The sequence below is a fragment of the Crocodylus porosus genome, unplaced genomic scaffold (assembly GCF_001723895.1).
Source record: "Crocodylus porosus isolate Cpor-Errol unplaced genomic scaffold, CroPor_comp1, whole genome shotgun sequence".
Classification (NCBI taxonomy): Eukaryota; Metazoa; Chordata; order Crocodylia; family Crocodylidae; genus Crocodylus; species Crocodylus porosus.
In genome coordinates this window covers 1,822,214-1,841,261 of record NW_017728904.1, presented here as the reverse complement: position 1 = coordinate 1,841,261, position 19,048 = coordinate 1,822,214, and the positions used below count along the sequence as shown (strand labels likewise).

At 58.1% G+C, this 19,048-nt stretch overlaps 1 protein-coding gene across 4 annotated transcripts in view; it reads left to right on the top strand.

Annotated features, from left to right (window-relative positions):
- Positions 1-733: 733 nt before the first annotated feature.
- FAM63A (family with sequence similarity 63 member A) overlaps positions 734-19,048 on the top strand; it is a 22,917-nt gene continuing 4,602 nt past the window's right edge. The window contains exons 1-10 of one of the 4 annotated variants that reach the window (XR_002105015.1): positions 734-922; positions 7,759-9,356; positions 9,628-9,685; positions 9,983-10,047; positions 10,563-10,721; positions 11,039-11,141; positions 11,448-11,590; positions 12,218-12,397; positions 12,691-12,825; positions 13,205-13,574. Coding sequence is in view for 1 of the 4 variants with exons in the window: in XM_019556885.1 (XP_019412430.1) it covers positions 8,706-9,356; positions 9,628-9,685; positions 9,983-10,047; positions 10,563-10,721; positions 11,039-11,141; positions 11,448-11,590; positions 12,218-12,397; positions 12,691-12,825; positions 13,205-13,273 (1,563 nt within the window). In the remaining 3 variants the exon portion in view is untranslated. Of the gene's footprint in view, positions 923-7,758; positions 9,357-9,627; positions 9,686-9,982; positions 10,048-10,562; positions 10,722-11,038; positions 11,142-11,447; positions 11,591-12,217; positions 12,398-12,690; positions 12,826-13,204; positions 13,808-19,048 lie in introns of those variants that run through there. The other 3 variants (XM_019556885.1, XR_002105017.1, XR_002105018.1) reach the window with 3 other exon arrangements.

Below are 19,048 nucleotides of genomic sequence, written 5' to 3'. Positions count from 1 at the left end.
GGGGGGGGTGTACACACCAGCATGCAAAGGCATTTGAGGGCTGTGCGTGTGCAGGGGGTGGGGTGGGGGTGTGCACATGTGCATGCAAACAACAGGTGGGTGGTGAGCACATCTGAGTGCAAGAGGGTTGAGGCAGTGTGCGGGAGTGGGCACTTGCAAGGCTTTGAGGGGTGCGTGCAAGGAGCAGGGGAGGCGCGTGCAAGGAGCAGGGGAAGCGTGTGCATGGGTGTGTGCAAGTGGTTTGCAGGGCGGTCCACACGCAAGGGTGGGGAAAGGGGTGGGTGTGCAAGGAGCGTGAGGGCAGCATGGGCTGGTGTGCAAGGAGGGGGTGTGAGCGTGTCCCTAGGCCATGGGTGGGGGGGGTACAAGGGGTCATAGGTCAATGCAGAGGACTTGCAGGCGTGAGCCTGGCCGCGGGGGAGGGGGGGAGCAACCGGGGTGTGTGCATGTGTGTGCAGCTGAGGCCAAGGAGGGGGGCTGGTGAAGTGGATCATGTCCCCTCCTCTCCCCCCTGGAGCCCACGGCTTCCCGTACGCCCCAGCAAGGAGACGCCGTCCCCGCATCCCAGGACTCCGGGAGCTGGGGACGGGCACAGTGAGGCCGGGCTCAGGCCCGGGGGCGCAGCAGCCTCCCCCGCCAGGCCCAGCTCAGGCTCTGCCGGCCCGGCCCTCTTGCTGTACGTCCTCCACCCAGCAGGAGTCTCTGGAAGGAGGCCGAGCCCAGCTGCTCTGCGCCCGGCCCAGCCGGGGAATCGTCTCCTCCAGCCGGAGCACAAACAAGGCTGCGAAGTTGGCAGGAGGCAGCGGTGCCCCGGGTCAGCCTGCGCCGGACCCACGGGCACCGCCACACGGAGCAGCACCCGAGGGGCAGCTCCTCCGGGCACGGGGGACTTCGGAGCGGGTGCTTCCCCCTCCCCGGGCAGGTACCGCTGGGTTTGCAGGGGCTGGGGCTTGCTGAAGTTAGGGGAGAGGGAGGGGGGCCTCTGAACCCCTGTTTCCCATGGGTGCGTGGCCGTGTGTGGCTCTTCCTGAGCTGCCCGAGTCCCTCAGGGAGGTTTCTGGAGGGTCCCCCGTCCTCTTCCGCCACGAATCCTTTCCTGAGCGGGGTGGCTCCCAGGATGGTTGTGCCTGGACAGGCTGGATCAGGCAGCTTTGGGGGGTGACATGGTCCCAGGCGGAGCTGGCCGGGCCTGGGAAGAGTCTTGGGAGCCGTCGCGCGCCGAGTGGAGCAGAGCATCTCGCTGCCCGTCCCTGGGGCAGCGCCTCCAGCGCCAGCAGCTCCTGGCACCCCGGCAGCTGGGTCAGGGGCCGCGCACCCTACTCCCCCGGCCTTGCTGAACGGCCTCCAGAGGAAATCCATTGGCATCCCCTCCCAGGACCCCCGGGAGCTCGGAGCCGGAACTGGCCGCCCCAGCCAGGGGCGCTGGGCCCCTCATTTGAGATCTGGGGAAATTGAGGCAGGCTTGGCTCCCAGTGAGCTGCCTGCGGAGGCGGTGATGCTAGGCCTGTTGGGGCAGGCGGGATGGAGGGAAGGCGTGCCTGCATTTGGGGCACGGTGCTGCCCAGGAATCCTGTTCGGTGCCTTTGGGAGGGCCCCGGCTCCAGGAACGCCTCTGTCTGGCTTCTGTCCCCTCAGCCCCTGTCTGGTCCCGGGCTGTGACCCTAAGCATTGGGGAACCTTGCCTGCCCCCTGCCCCCTTACTATGGGTTTGCTCTGCTTGTGTGTTGTTACAAGTGCCTGGGGCTGGCAGTGCCGGGGCTCCCACCTCCTTTCCTTGACTGTGTTTCCAAGGGAGAATTTCACGCTATAAGGGCTCCCAGTGCCCCCTTCCAACAGTGGCTACAACTTGGGCAGTGCTGGAGCAGAAAGCAGAGCGGCAGATTGTGCAGGGAGCAGATGGGGCAGGGGATCGGAGTGGCACTCCTCTTTCCCCGACCTCCTCCCAGCCCAGACGAGCTGGGGCTGAAGGTCCCCAGGGCTCGGGGACATGAGCCATGACCCAGGGCTCGCTGGTGTCTGTGCCCTGGCTGCGCGGGCGTGAGAGATCTGCCGGGGACTAATCCCAGTGCCATCTGGAGTGTGTTTCCAGGCCCTTGGGAAGCAGGGGCCGAGAGGAACGCAGGAGGTTTCTGTTGTGAGCAGCCGGACAGCGTGTGTGTGCTTGTGTGTGTGCATGAGCAACTGGGGCCATGGTGTACGCGCATGCAATTCATCACCCCCTAACTCCGTTCCCCCACACATGCTTGGCATGAAGGCAGTCGGCAATGCCTTGTAGCAGGCGTGGGCAGCCTGTGGTATGGGGCAGACTGGGCAGGGAGCAGAAAGCAGAACAGCAGATGAGGAAAGGAAGCACAGGGTGGGGAGCAGAAAGCAGAACAGCAGATGAGGAAAGGAAGCACAGGGTGGGGAGCAGAAAGCAGGGCAACAGACGGGGAAGGGATCCCTGGGCAGGAAGCAGAGTAGCAGCTGGGGCAGGAAGCATGGGGCAGGGAGCAGAAAGAAGACCAGGAGGGCAGCACAGGCCAGCGAGCAGAAAGCAGAGCAGCAGATGGGACAGGGGACCAGAGCAGCGCTCCAGGAGGGGGCTGGGCTGCTCTGTGGCCCCCTGCCACAAAAGGCTGGCCCCACCTCACCCTAGCACTGCGCTGGTGGTGGATGGGGCAGCCCGGCTCTGACACGAAGGCATCTCGGCCTCTTCTCACTCCCTTCTGGCTGCTCCTCACACGCGTGTCCTGCAGGGACGGGGGCTGGGGCACTGCAGAGGCTTTTAAACCCCTGGCTTTGGACAGGACTGGTCTATGCTGGACATCAGACCTGGGCGTGAACTCTTTCCTGGCCCTGAGGCCTCAGCGACCTGGCTCTAGGGCGGTGGTCACTGCTGGAGAGGAGCACGCGTGACGTGCTGTTCCACGTGCGTGCATCGGATGTGCACAGCAAGCAGAGGAGTCTGGTCTCTTAGGTATTGCATCTGTGGCTGACAATGGAGCCTCTGGTGCCAACCAGAGCTGGGAAATACTGCTTGGAGCTGGTGACAACAGCCATCTCTCTCTTGCGTGGAGTCCCTGAGCCAGTGGCTCTCAGCCTGGGCTGTGTGAGATCCATGTAAGGGTGCTGTGGCATCTCAGCCCCGTGCAGACGCCTACACATCCCCCATGAGAGAAACCCACACACATAGACACACATAGGTTTTTGCAAGTGATCAGGTATACGCATACACACTCGTATCAGGTACACCTTCATGTAGGTTAGGTACACACATCAGATACATGGGGATCAGGTTCATACACACACACTCCCTTCATGGGGACCAGGAGCATGTGTGTGTGGATGCACGCATGCACACTCCCCCCCTTCATGTGGATTAGGAACAGGCGAAGGGGCAGATCAGGTACACACACACCCCCCCCTTCACGTGGCTCAGGTACACACACACACACCCCTTCACGTGGCTCAAATACACACACCTCTTCATGTGGAACAGATACTGACACACAAGCTGATCAGGTACACACACAAACACCACCTCACATGGCTCAGGCACACGTGGATGTGCACACGCACACACACACAGAGCAAACTTCCCTGCAAATCCCTGTCCCTGCTACCCACTTCAAGCTGCTAATCTGTTTGCAACCTGAAGCTAAGCCTGGCAGGGTCCCCCAGGCCCTGCATCCCCAGGCTGCCATTGATTTCCCATGGGATGCCCCACACCAACAGAGTGCAAACCCAGAACCCACCCCACGTGCCCCGGCCACCAGCCCAGGAGACAGAGCCAAAAGCCCCAGAAGAAACGAGCTGATGAGGGTGAGCAGACCCAGTGATGTTTCTTATCAGTCTCCCGACTCTGACAGCCCTGGGGATTAATCTGATTAATGTTCACATGGGAGTAATTGAGGCCGGGAGGCTGCTGGATTCAACCAGGAAGGTCCTGAAACAAGCCACGGACACAACCCAGGTGTCCGGACACCCTGCTGCTCTGTTGGCTCCTCCAGAGCAGTGCTTCTCAACCTTTTTTGGACCAGGACCCATTTGGAAACATTGGTGGCCAGTCCTGACTCAGTGCCCCTCATTCCCGGCCCACTGCCCCAACCTCCAAGTGTGTGTGGGAGGCATGGGGGCCCTAAGCAGCACCTTGCAGGCTGGAGCTCTGCCAGCCTGCCAGGGAAAAGCCACCATTTCCCACCTTTTCTCCTTTAAAGGAGAATCTATTCTTTACGTTTGTGCGCAACCCTTTAATATATTCTTGCAACCTACTTTTGGGTCATGATCCACAGGCTGAGAAATGCTGCACTAGAGGAAACATCGAGCTAAAAGCTTTCCTTCTTGGCTTCTGGGTAAGAGGCAGGGTCAGTTTAAAATCTGCCTGGAGGAGGCTGAAGAAAGAGCCCTGAGACCCGGACTGAGAGCAGGTTGCCTTTGGCTTGGCCTTTGTACGGGCACATGGGGCATCTCCTTCCCCCCACAGCTGCCAGCCCATTGATCACAGATTCCCAGCCGGGCTCCTAGGATAACAGCCTGCAGGACCCTGCAGCAATGCTCCCAGCATGGAGGGCTCTTCTTGCGATCGGGGGCCTCGCACACAGTGTCGGTCTCAGCAGGATGGGAGCTGGGCTGGGGGAGGCGGTAGAAACACACAGGTGAGCACGCAGAGGGTGTGTTTGTGTTGGGAAATCTGCGGGCCGGGCTGCAGCAGTCCGGTCTGGGCACTTCTGTACCATGTACCTGTGAATTTCCAGCCCTTGCCAGTTGTTTCTCCTTGCCCAGTTGCTTTGTGGGGATAGCCAGTAAGATACTGGGGCAGCAGCTTGGTTAAGGAGGGCCTTTCTGGAAGGGGCTGCGAGAGGACACTGAAAGGAACCAAGGGCCGTGGCCACTTGGTCCGATTCCTTTATCACAGAGGCCTTAACTGAAATGCCCATCGCAGGCACTGACCAGCCTGATTTCCCCGCCGGTGTCTTACACCATACTGGTGAGAGTTCTTCCCCTGGTATCATTTAAACCAGTCTGCCTGAGGGTCTCCGAGCTGGGGTCTGGGGATCCTTGTGGTCTGTAAATGTGGCATCGGCCCCCTCTTTGTGTCAGGCTCTGGTGAGGGTCCTAGAGCACAAGACCTGCCATTGACTGGGTCACACTGGGTCTGTCGTGCCTGGTCTCCTGTCACACGGCAGCAGCGAGCGGAAGCTGGAGTGACTGGGTCTGACCAGAGGTTTTCCCCTGTTCCTCTCTCCCTTGCAGCCGCCGGCATTGAAGGTCTAGGAAGTTGTGATTCAGGGGCTGTGCTTGTCACCCCCGTGCTCAACAGCTACCAATGCCCCTTTCCTCCAAGCATGTGTCCAACCCCTTGGTGAATCTGGCCAAACTCTCAGCTTCTCCCGTGTCTGGTGGCACCGAGTGCTGCACTTTAATTCCACGTTCGGTGAGAAAGAATTGCCCAGTGTTCGTTTTAAACTTATCGTCTACCAGCTTCATGTATGGTAGACGATAGGTATGTATGGAGAGAGAGAGCTGATACTGTATGAGGAAAGACAGTCAATACTAAATCCCTACTGATTTTCTCTTTGCCATTTAGTATTTTGTAAACCCTTCTCCTGTCCCCACTCCGGCACTTTGCTAAAGTGCCCAGGCCTGGCCTCTGCAGTCTCTCCTCTGGAAGCCCCTCTGTAGCACTCATCATCCTTGTTGCCCTTCTCTGGACCTCCTCCAGCTCATCTAGATCCTTTTGGAGCCATGGGGACTAGAGCTGGGTGCAGGATTCAAGGTGTGGATGCCCCGTGGGTTTGTAAAGGGGCATGATGATGCTTTCTGTCTGGTTCACGATTCCCTTCTCACGGATCCCTGATGTGCTGTTTGCCTTGTTGGTGACTGCAGAACTGCTTCTTTTAGTGAACTGCCCACGGTGACGCCCAGCTCTGATGCACGCAGGTAACAGCCGGAGTAGAGCCTCTCCCAGCATAGCTCGGATTTCGGATACTTCTGCCCAGGGGCATCGCTGGACACAGAGCGATGCTGAGGTCCATCTGCAGTTGCCCCTTTCCTCCCTTGTGCCCGGTCCTGCTGTGCTTCCTCGCAGCCCACCTTTGTCTTTGCCAAAGAAGACCTGGAGCTGCCCCAAAGGCCCTGGCAATTGCTGCCCTCGTGTGACAGGGCAGTGGATGGATGCAGGGAGTGGGGAGGAGGGTGAGCACAGAGACAATGAGCCCACGGCACTGTGTGGAAAGCAGGGATGGCCACAGACCCATCACTGAATCCCCAGAGGGATCTACTGGATTCCTAGCCTCCTTTGCCAACTGGCTGGCAGGCAAGGGGAGATCTGGGCCTGGATGTCCAAGCCCAGGGCCTAAGCAATGCATCTGCCAAGCAGGCAGGGGTGACGCGTGTGGCTGCCCATGTCCTATGGCGCACACGGACCCAGCTTTCACAGCCGTCTGCCCCGCTCACCCAGTGCCCATCAGGGGCTACCAGTGGGCAGAAAACTGCAGTCACCACGAGGCAGGGCTGCTGCAGAGGCTGGGAACAGGAGGACCAGGACCCTGGGTCCAAGTTCCAGCCTGGAGCTGCCTCCCTGGGCTGGGGCGACCCTAGCTGGATGTGGCTCAAGGGCTTGAAGCTCCTCCCGTGGGCTTGTGAGCAATGGGGACGTCAGGAGCCTCCGTAGCCACAGGGCTGGACCCTGGGGAGTGGCTCTGGTGTCTCCTGCAGGCACATGCCCGGGGTCACAGCAGGAAACGTTCAGTGTGGATTTGGATAAGGCAGGAATTCGGATTAGTGCTGGGGTTGTGCAGCACCATCGGTCACACATCTGGGGGCAAAGGGAGGACCTGGGGAAAAGGCTGCAGGCTCCACAGCTGGCTTTGGACGTCTGTGCACAGCAGGGTGTATGTGATGGATTGTGTACGTGTTTGTGCATGTGAGTTTTCAGTTGTGTGTATGTTATGGGATGTGTGTGCGGGTGTGTCCATGCATCTGTAACAGGCTGTGTGTGTGTGGGTGTGTTCATGGATGTGTGTTATGGGTTATGTGGGTGTTACAGGCTGTGTAGATGTGTTCTTGCATGTGTGTTACTGGCTCTGCATATGCATGGACCCTGTGTGTGTAGGCATGTGTGCACACTAGTGCTTGGTCACTGGCTACGCGTGTGTGTGTGTGTGTGTGTGTGTGTGTGATGCACAGGACAGTTACTGCACAGGATTCACAGTGTGGATGGGCAATGGATTTATATACAAGCACCACAATACCTTCTTTCTTGTTCGCAATCCCACTCTTAACCATCCCTAATGTGTTGTTGATGGTGGCGAGCGCAGCTGAGGGTTTAAGTGAACTACTCACCACAACTTGCAGATCTAGCACGGAGGGTTGACAATGATCCATGGGCTCAGGAAGCATTTGCTGAAGTCTGTGCCAAGCAGTGGAGACGTATCCATGCAAAACTCACCCGGAGTTTCATAGAAGGATCCAAATGAAGGCAATGTCAGGGACAGCGTATAGCGAACACCGCCCTGCAGGGGAAGGGGGTAGGATGAGTTGCAGGGGGGTGGGATGAGAACGAATTTATGGCATTGAGGTTTATGGAATCAATCTCCCAGTGGTGATGGGGTTTGGAGGTGGCTTCACTTCAGGGGGATCCTTTTAAAGCCCAGGACCATGAAATTAAGCACCTGGGATCACTGGACTCTCTGGAGAGAGACCTTGGTGGCCTAGAGGTGCAAGGCCTGGCTATTGTGAACAATGGCTCATCAGAGTCTCTCCCTCTCTACTTAGGTTCAATCCCACTCCTGAAACCACCTGCTACAAGATCAGCACAGCCCTGACCAGGGATCAGGAGAAAAACCGGACAGACGGCAGAAATACCTGCAGGCCAAGACCAGACAGCAGCCACCCTTTGTGCCTGCATTGCCTCGAGGCAGGATTGCACAGGACTGTGGGTAACAAGCTGGAGATCCCCAGTGACTGATAAGGTGCCAATTAGCTGCCAGCCTCCCCACCCCTGAGCTTCAAAATCAGGCTTATATTGGCCCTATTTGCCTTTCTTCCTTACATATATTTTGCAACGAGGGGAATCCAGTGGGGGGTTGCCACTTCCAGGAGTCCCATCTTCCCTTTCCTTTGGGAAACCATCAGTTTTCTACCTCCTTCAAAGCCCCCAAAGGCAAGTAACGCGTGTCCTTTCCAAGGCTGTCTGGAGCGGTCCGTGCCCAAGAAGTGAACGTAAAACGCATCGGAAAAGCCAGGCTGGGGGTTGTGTGTCCGTCAGGTGCTGGGTAGTGTGACTCCGGCTGAAACCTCCCAGTGCCTAACGAAGATCTCGTTAAATATCCCACACTGGGATCTCCTTCAATAGCCTCGGGAATGTGACTTGAGGCTGACTCTACACTGCCAGACTACTTGCCAGACTACTTCCACGTGCTGGTTTTTATTGAGACCCACATCACTGCCTGGGGACGTGAGCCAGGAAGAGTTGAACCTGCTGATTATAAGCTCTAGGTATTTATTTGAAAGAAGCTGGTTTCCTCTTCCTGACAGGGGAGACTTGGTGCTTTAAAAGGCGTGTTTGGATATCAAGAAGGATTTGTTTTTCCCTCCTGGGGGAGCTGGGGACAGGAGCAAAAGGCCCCACAGAGCTGGTGGCTGGGGGGAACACTGTCGTAGCTGGCAGCAGGGGAGATCTGCCTCAGTGGATGTGCTAGAGACACGGCCTGTCTGCACTGATGGAGCCGGTGGAGGCTGAGCCAGCCAAGAGCGATGGGGTGGATGTGGAAGGCGCTAAGCCTGGAGCTACTCAGGAGGACAGCGTGGCCAGCACGGTGGATGGGAATGCGGCGGATGGGAATGTGGCCAGCGTGGCAGATAAGGATGCAGCAGATGGAAAGGTGGCTGGCATGGCTGATGGCAAAGGGGCTGTGGCACTGGCTGGTGGCAGGGATGAACTGGAGCCCGCAGTCCTGCCAGGTACCAGGTGTATGGACAGCACAGAGGCCTCTTCTGGGCAGAGCAGCCTGAGCCAGGAGGAAGGGGCAAGCCCAGAGCAGGGGGGCTCCCCATGCCAGGCTCCGGCTCCAGTGGCAGGGCCTGGGAAGGCTGTGGAGGGGCCAGATCCAGATGCCAAGGAGGCACCGTGTTCCCTGAACGAGCCCGGCGTGAGCACAAGCAGCTCCGAGATCCTCGGGCCCAGTGCTGCAGCGCAGGTGGCAGAGGACCGCCAGGCCGGGTCGCCCAGTAGGGAACAGGACCCCGAACCCGACTTCTACTGCGTGAAGTGGATCACATGGAAGGGCGAGCGGACGCCCGTCATCACCCAGAGTGAGAATGGGCCCTGCCCACTCCTGGCCATCATGAACATCCTCTTCCTCCAGTGGAAGGTAGGGCAGGCCCCAGGGTTGAGCGGGGGGAGCACAGCCTGGAAGTTAGAGCATCAGTTTGGGCGGGGAAGAGCAGGGATTGTGACCTGTCTCTGCCACTGAATTCCCGCCTGTGGCCCTGGTCATGTCCCCCTGTCCCTGGGACCTTGAGAGGGGAGGCTGTTGCCATAGAGACAAGACCTAGAAAGACCTTGGGAGGCTGCTCCCCCTGCCCTGGGGCTTGCAATGCATGTTGAGAAAAGCATCCAGATACTCACTCCCCCGCTCACAGGTGAAGCTGCCGCTGCAGAAGGAGGTGATCACGTCAGAGGAGCTGATGGCGCACCTTGGTAAGCGGCTCAGGAACTCCCCTGGGGCTGAGGAGACGGGGTGGGCAATGGGGGCCAGGCCAGGGATCTCCCACCTGCCCTGTGTCTCTACCAGCTGTGGTGGCTGGGCCTGCACCCTCTCCCCAGCCTTAGGCTGTAATCACAGTCCTGAATGAACCCGGTGGCTGCTGAGGAAGCCCAGCAATGGGTTCTCCTATTGCCCCCCCCCACACCTTGCCTTGGTCATGTCCCTTTGCCACCCCCTACCCAGCAAGGACAGCTTGGCGGCCCCTGATGAACTATCTTCTCTTTCCAAAGGCGACTGCCTCCTGTCCATCAAGCCCCAGGAGCCGTCAGAGGGGCTGCAGCTCAACTTCCAGCAGGTGAGGAGCTGGGGTGTCTCCCACAGTGGTGAGGGGTTGCATCTGCAGGGTACTGCCCAGCCTGGTCCCAGCCATGAGATGTGTGTTGTGCCCCCCTCCTGCCCACAGGCCCCAGCTCTAGGGAGGGAATGGGACTGAGCCCCTGCTAGAGCCAGGCGTGCCCAGCACAGTGCCTGACCTGCCCCTGGGCAGGGAGCCTGCAGCACCCCTGGGTGGAGTGTGCAATACAGACCCCCTTCCAGGTGCAACTTCCTCTTCATGGACTCAAATAGGGAACCCAGGGGTCTGACTCCCTCCCCTCCACCTCAGCCTTGGCCACTGGACTCCTGCTCCTTGCTCCAGGAAGAGAGTGGACCCAGTCCTCTTGGGCAGCTGGAGAGAGCCCAGGAGCCCTCACTTGTCCCCACAGCGCTGCCTACTCCAGCCACCCCTCATGCTGGGAGATGGATGGTGCTTGGGGATCTCCACAGTGCCCCAGGGGTATCATGCCATCCTCCCTCCCTCCCTCCCCATAGAACGTGAGTGATGCCATGATGGTGCTGCCCAAACTGGCCACGGGCCTGGATGTCAACGTGCGCTTTACTGGAGTTGCTGACTTCGAGTACACACCTGAGTGCATCGTCTTTGACCTGCTCGGCATCCCCCTCTACCACGGCTGGCTCGTGGACCCCCAGGTCGCCCACCACAACCCCCTGCCCCTGGGGGTGAAATTCGGGTGGGGGGACTGGAGGAGTTGGGGGTCTGACCTGGGACTACTAGGGGCAATGGGGGAGGAAATGCCACACGGGCCAGGGGGTGGTAGCTTAGGCACCACATGCCAGGTGCTGTGTGTTGGGGGGTGGACAACTGCCCATGACCAGGCTTTGGGTGGATATGGGGAGCTTAGAGGATGGGGTGGGCAGGAGACCTGGCCCCAGGGTTCCCCTTGGGGGTCTGAATATGGCCCCCCCCAGTGCTTCCCAGGCTCACAGCACCACCTCCCACACCCCAGAGCCTGGAGGTGGTGCAGGCCGTGGGCAAGCTGAGCTACAACCAGCTGGTGGAGAAGATCATCACCTGCAAGCACTCGCCGGACCCCAACCTGGTCACAGAAGGTAACACGGCCCCTACCCACCAGCCTGTTCCTGTATTGCTACCAGTAAAACCAGTGCCTGGCGGGCTCCCCCTAGCCCCCCCCCATCCCTACACACCCACACACATCTCTTTCCTGGTCTGGCCTCCAATCACATTAATGGCCCTTCTCCGGCCCTTATCTAGTCCCACTGCATCCTGGGGACCAGAAGACCACAGAGTATTTGAGATGCGGGTGCACCGTGGATTTGTGTAATGGCACGACAGTGTTCTCCATTTTCTTTTCAATATCCTTCTTTATGCTGCCCCTTTCCCGGCTGTGGGTGCAGGCCTGATTGCCGAGCAGTTCCTAGAGGCCACGGCGTCGCAGCTGACATACCACGGGCTGTGTGAGCTCACGGCTGCTGTCCGGGAGGGTGAACTTGGCGTTTTCTTCCGCAACAACCACTTCAGCACCATGACCAAGCATCAGGTAGGGCATGCGGCAGGGTTAACAAGTGTCAGTCAAGTAACTGACTGTCAGTGAAAAAAAAAAAAACAGGTGAGAGAGGCTGTCAGTAAACAAACAAAATGTAGGTGTTGTTAAAAGATAAAATTGTTAAGCAGCTTCGGAGGAAGCACTCTCTCAACAATGTGCTGCTGCTGCTGCATCCCAGGCTGCCTGTAATACTGCTAGGACGATGATACGCTTCTTTGGGGGTCTGTATTGGGATGGAAGGAGCAGGGCTAGAGGCAATAAGGCTGTGGGGGGCTTCAGGGTATGGAGGTGAGTAGGGGGCCCCTGGCAGGGGTTGGGAAGGCAGCACAGACAAATCATCACTGTGGTCAAGCAGCTAATTTTTTTTTACTGACAACCTAACATTATTATGTTTGTTTTATTTTTGCTGTGGTTTAACCCCTAAGACTTAACCCAATTTTTCTACCTGGGGCCAGGTAGCAAAAAGAGCTCAATTTACATCATGTGAAACACATGTCTGTAAAAATGTGTCAGTAAAAAGGTTAAAAGCTGGCAGGTGGTCAGTAAAGAAAAAAAATATTCATGCACTATGGGGGGCTTCAGCCTGGCTCTAATGTCTCCCCCATCCCCCTCCCCATCTAGGGCCACCTGTACCTGCTGGTGACGGACCAGGGCTTCCTGAAGGAGGAGTGGGTGGCCTGGGAAAGCCTGCACACAGTGGATGGCGACAGCTGCTTCTGCGATACTGAGTTCCACCTGAGCCACTCGCCCGGCAGGGAGGTGCCTGCCAGCCCCCCACAAGGCCAGCAACAGCTGGATCAGGTGTGGCTGGCAGCAGCACAGTTCAGTGGTTAGAGCAAGTGGGTGGGCAGGGGTGGATACTGGGGGGGCCGGACTCCCGAGTTCCCTCCTCTGCTGCCTTTGAGTCCGGAGGGGGAGGGAGAGAACCCAGGAGTCCAGGCTCCAAGAAGGGGGCAGAATTGCAGGGCCAGGGCAGGGTACTGGGGCAGCCAGGACTCCTGGGTTCTGTCACAGGGTAGTCCTGGGGTCCTGCCCTGGGTCTGGGCTGGACATGCTGCCCAGTGGTTAGTGCTGACAGCTGCCCCTGCCCCCAGGACTACATCATGGCCCTGTCACTGCAGCAGCAGCAGGGCCCACCCCCGCTCAGCGACCTGGAGCTGGCCCAGCAGCTGCAACAGGAAGAATACCAGCAGCCTCCGCCGCGGCCCCCCCCAGCCCCCCTGGGGCAGGTAACTCCCCCACATCCCCCTTGGGGCGATGAGCCCCCCCACGTCCCCTCCAGGGCAAATACACCCCTCCCCCAGTCCCAGCTACCTGCTGGGAGTGGGGTCCAGCTGGTGGGCCGCAATGCTCAACCCACCAGTACAGGGTGCTTCCAGGCCAGCCTCTGCCACCCCCCAGCTCCCAGCTGGCGCTGCCATCCTGTGGTCCCCAAGGAGGGGGGTTCCCAGGAACTGGGGCCAGCATGGGGCAGAGCCTCAGACACCTGGGGTCTCCCCCGCAAGGCAGGGGGTGTTGGGAGTGGAGCCAGGACTCCTGGGATCCACCCTTGGCGGTGGGCTCGGCTGAGTCTGGTGCCCATTGGTGTCACTCATCCCTTCTTCGCAGGCCCGTGGGCGAGCAGGTGGTGAACGCCGGCACCGGCCGAAGCCTGAGTCAGACTGCACCCTCCTGTAGAGCTGCCTGTGCTGGACCCCTGGAGCTCCTGCCCTCCCCACCCATGGGGTCCCAGCTGCCAGGATCTGCCCCAAGGGGACCTTGCTCCAAGCCCAGACATTGTGGCTCCCCTTTCCCCATACTGTACCTCTCGTGCCTTGTAGCTCTCACCAAAGATGCCCGGTGTTCACAGCCTCACTCCCCACTTCCGACCCCTGGGTTCCCTATCAGGGTTGGCATCCAGGACTTGGCCCCTACTGGGACCAAACCACCCTCTTCTCTCTGTCCTGCACAGAGTGCTAGACCGGGGCTGGGGGGCATGGTACCTGTGTGGGGAGGCGGTACGGGAGCTCCTGGGATGAGATGCACATGCTGCTTTGCTGGCCCTGCCCCATGAGCTGGGTTGAGCCTGGGTGCTGTGTGCCCCCCTGCAAGGGTGCTGGGCTCTGGAGCTCTTGTGGGGGGTCTCCAGTCTCTGCTGTGGTTTCTGGGCCTTTCCTTTGTATCATGGCCCTTGGGGGGTTGGGAATAAAGAGGTTTCTTTTCCCCAGGGTGCCAGCAGTGCAGGTCTCTGTCTGTCCGAGGGAGGGAAGGGAAGGGAGGGGGCAACAGGAATCTGCCCACTCTGCTTGATTCCCATTAGCCCCTGGGCTGATCCTCCAACTGGCCTAATGCATGGCAGCCTCGTGGGCAAACTGAGGTATGGGGCAGGAGAGGCCCAGCAGCACCCAGCTGTCCTACTTGCCCATTCCTGGCTCCTGCCCAGAGCCTAGGAGTCCTGCCTTCTCTCTGCCCTACCCCCCTCCCTCCTGCAGTGGGGAGCCCGGGAGTCCTGGGTGGACCCGTGGCCCACCTCCTCCTGGGGTGATGCTTGCTGTGAGGCTTGGCTGGTACTGGTAGAGGTCCGGGGGTGGGGGGCAGGCCCTGGCACGGAGCCGCTCAGATAAGAGCTGAGCAAACCTGTCCAGCAGGTCCCTCCAGAGCCAGGGCTCAGCGGGGGAGGGACGGTGCCTCCCTGCTTGGGGGCACCAGGCAGGGGCAGGCCGCGCCAGGGGAGCTGTGGTGTGGACAGGGGAGCTTGGAGTATGATACAGCCGGGGCTGGGCCCAGCTTTCCCTAGCGCAGCCAGGGAGGGCAGGGGTCAGATTCCCTGCTTCCCGTCACCAGGCGGGCAGTGAGTGGTCCCGAGAGAATTTCCCACCTACCCCCGACCCCCACCAGGTTGGTGCCAAGCCCGCGAACTCCTACGTAGCCTGCCCAGATTCACACTGCTGTGCCTGTTGACTCTGGAGCCTAACAATGGCCGTGCTGCTTGGCCAAACCTCTCCAAGCCTAACTTGGAGGACAGCCTGGTCAGATGACAGCCATGCTTTCGCTGGCTGAGGAGCAGGGCTCACACCAGGGTCTTTGGGGATGCCCTTGGTAGTGGGGGTGCTGGGCAGTGCAACAGCGGGTTGCGACACCTCTAGCTGCCACCGGGGGACATCTTCCACTGGACCACACTGCTCCGTGCCCTTCTGCCCCCACCACACAGGGCTTGAGGAGCAGCAAAGGCAGACCTCCCAGGCTGCTTGTGGGGTATATGGGCATGGGCATGCCCCCACCAACCCATCTGCCCGCTGGGCTGGGTGGGGAGAGAACAGGGTTTGGGGTGGGGAAATGGGGCCTCTGTCTAGGTGGCTGGCACCTGGGAGACCCACGCTGGCGGGGCCGGCACCGGCTGGCACAGGGGCTGTTCACCAGGAGGGAGGCACCCTGCTGCCACCATCATGCAGGGGAGGCTGCTCCCAGCCCCTGTGAGGCAGACTGAGGCTGGGGCTGAAGGCATCAGAGGTCAAGACGGGGCAGGGGCTCAGCTCCAGCCTCCTGCAGTCCAGGCTGTGGCCTGAGCCCAAGGGGAATCTCTGAGCATGACGGGGCATTGGACACATGCATGTTTTGATTCCTTGCCAAAGAAACCAGGGGGGGAGCAGTCAGTCTACATACACACACTGGTGCATGCACACACACACACAGATGTATGTATACACACATGCACGAACACGTACGCGGACGAACACACACAGATGTATACATGCGTGCAGACAAGCACACCAATATGCATACACAGAAAGGTATGCACACACATACAAACATGCACACACACATGCATACAGACACATACACAGGTGCGCACAGAGAAGCATATACACAGACACAAACATGCACACGTGCACACATATACGAATGCACAGACGCACATCCGCACACAGACATGCGCACACAGATGCATACACACATGAACACACACATACACAGATGCTCACGCACATGTGCTCTGGCTTGTTGCAGCAGCCTTATCATGGCACCTCCCCTTGGGCTACAATCTTTCCTCCTTAAGCAATGCCAGGGCCCAGCCCTGATGTCCCTTTGACCGTCAAAAGCCCTATGTGCCTGTTAGCTCCCAGTAACCTCACTGATTCAATGGAGTGTGTGTGCGCGTGTGTGTGCATGTGCATGAGTGTCAGTACGAGTGTGAGACCAGAACACTACCCTCTGTTTGTAACAGGCATGTGGGATCAGCGAGTGCCAGGCAGGTCATTAGTCAGACTCCTAATGCTTATTCTTGTAATTAGAGGTAATTAGGATGATCGGCTTCCTGGCTTTGTGTTCCCAGAGCACAGCAGGTGGCAGGAGAGTAAACAGAGGAATGTCTGCATTATACACGCACACACACATAAACATGCACAAGTAAATACACGTAAACACACCCACATATAAAAAACACCCACATATATGAACATACAAATAAATATGCACACACACATGCAGACGCATGTGAACAGACACACACAAAACACACATACTTAACCACACACACACCCATGTATGATATGAACACACATATATGTGTATGAACACACAAATAAACACACACATATAAATATGCACACACATAAACATGCACTTGCAAGGATACATGCATAAACACACACAAAACACAACCACATATGTACACGTGTATGAACACACAAATAAACACACACAAACAAGCACACATACATAAACGCACATGCTCAGATGCATACACATTCATAAACACACAGACACAAGTACGTAACCACACATGTACACATGTGTATGAACACATAAATATATGAACAAACACACACATAAAAATGCACATAAACACACAATAACATACATGCAGACACATATGCATAAATACACACAGCATATAAACATATCCGAACATATGAACAGACATAAATATGGATACAAGCATAAACATGTACACATGCACGAACACACAAAACATGCATATAAGCATGCACACATACATAAACATGTACGCACACACACGAAAAACACAAGTATAAAAAGCATGTGCACAGATGTCTAAATGCATGCAAACCTGAACACAAGCACACATGTATAAACACATACATGCACCCCCCCACATGTGCACAGACACACGTAGACAGTCGCACATGCACAGAGGCAAAGAAGCGACTCAGCAACCCCGGCCGTGCTGCCCCAAGCCCTGCTCCTCCGTCCGCAGCGTGGCTGTGCCAGGCGCTGTGGTGCCGTACGGCCCGGCTGGGAGCGCGGATCAAGCCGGGGTCTCTGGGCCCCTCCCAGCCGCAGGTGGAGGATCCACATTGAATCTGCCCCCAGCCACCTCCTCTGTCCCAGAGCAGGGCATGCCGCGGCAGGAGCCGGAGCAGCACCAGGACCCACGGCATCACATGTATCACGCACTGACACACGTGTCACTGCCACGATGCAGTTGTTCCCAGGCACCCAAACCCGGTGCAGTGCTGGGGAGAAACATCCGGTCCGGTGAGGTATCACACGGGTGGCGGCCCAACCTTCCACAGGCATCTGCTATTGCAAAGCCTGGATCAAGTAAGCTCAATGAATGCCCTTGGCATCACCTAATGCCTGCACTTATCTTCCTGCTGGAGGCAGTGACACTAGTTTTAGCGGTTTCTAAACCTACAGGGTGCCCAGAAGTGTTTCTAGGCTGTCTGCCCACTACACAGCTAATCCAATACAGTCTCCCACTCTGCTTGAGGCTGTTGCCCAGGGGGTTTAGACACCTCTGCCCTGCTGATTTCCAGGCAAGGGATGGCCTGTGCCAGAGAGCCTGATTCAAGGAGGAGATCCAGGCATGGATGTGGAGTCCCAGGATGGAGGTTCAGGTTGAGGACCCTGTGGGGGGGCTGTGTTGTGGATGGGCGAGGTTCCCTTGCTCTGACCCCAGCAGCCCAGAGATGGGACCAGGGACTCTGTGGTTCAATTCCTACTTCTGCTGCTGCTTTGTCTGCTCTGTGCCTCAGTCTCTCCATCTGTAAAATGGGGCTAAATGGCAGCAATTTTCTTTGCTTTGAGACCCATGGGGCAGGCAAGAGGGAAAGAAAGCTTGGGTGTCCTAGCAGGGGCTGGGACATGGAGCAGCGGGGCCTGATGAAGCCTGTCTGACCCCCAGCAGCGTCCCCTGCACTAGCTGCTGCTTCTCCTCACTTCCTACATGTCACAGGGTGCAGAGGCCCTGGTCCACAGGGCTCTCGTGTTCAGTCAAGATGCAGCTAGACCCCATGGGTGTGTTCACAGGATAGTGTCTGGCCCCACTTGGTTCCTCTGGAGGTTTCTCATGGTCTCCATCCCAGGTTCAAGCCCATGCCAGGGTGAGACCGTGCTCTCTGACATGTTCATCCCACCCACCTCCACTGCCCCTGCTCAGATTGCATAAGGGGAAGCAGCTACTTCCAGCTGGGAACAAGCAGGAACTAGCCTGAGATTGTTAGCACGAGGCAGCAGGTGTCTCAGCTTGGCCTAGCGCCATGGATGGACTTCAGCTGTCTCCAGTCTCTAGGCACAGCGTGATCTTGCCTAGCCCCACCAGGACGGGATGTGCCTCCCGCCCCATGCACCGAGGACCTGAGTGTGAAAGGGGTGGATGGCCCTTGGGGGTCCTGATGAGGCCTGCCTGGTTCTCAGGGTTCAAGCCACAGCTTCCAGAGCCTTTCCCTGGGGCTCTGGGTGTCCAGCTCTCCCCCCGGCCATGCTCTGGGTCCTGATGCCATGAGAGCTGTGGGCCTGGGTTGGCAGCCGCCTGCCCGGGGGCCTGTGCGTGTGCGCTTAGGCACCCCGCAGCAGCCAGGGCTGCTAGATGTGCAGGCAGCACGTGCCAGGGGCTCTGACCAGCTGTGCTGGACAGGGCTGAGGGGGCACGGCCTGGCCCTCCTGGCTACGGGAGATGGGGTCGGGGCACAGGGCTTTCTGGGAGGCGGGAGGTTCTCCGGGCTGGCCTGGCTCTGGGATAAGGCAGTGAATCTCCTCTGGTAGAAAGGCGGGCTCTTGCCATCCGTCTGTCCCCACACAATATCTATCTATTTTATAGCACTCTATTTAGTCCTATACGTATCTACCTACCTGCCTACCTATTTATCTCTTCATCCTCCTCTCCCTCCATCCCCATCCCTCTATTTATAGCTATACATATCTACTGACCTACTTATTTACCTACCTACATACTTCCATACATCCATATACACTCATCTATACCAAAACCTACCTATCCATCTAGTCCTATACATATCTACCTACCCGACTTACCTGTCTACCTATTTATCCCTCTATCCCCCCCATCCGTACCACTCCATTTATTCCTACATCTACCCACCGACTTCCATGTCTGTGGGTATTCCTCTATCTAGTCCTATACATGTCTACCTACCCACCCACCTACCCCTCCAGCCATGCCTTCCACTCTACTTATTCCTCTACCTGCCTCCTGGCGGCCCGGCGCTT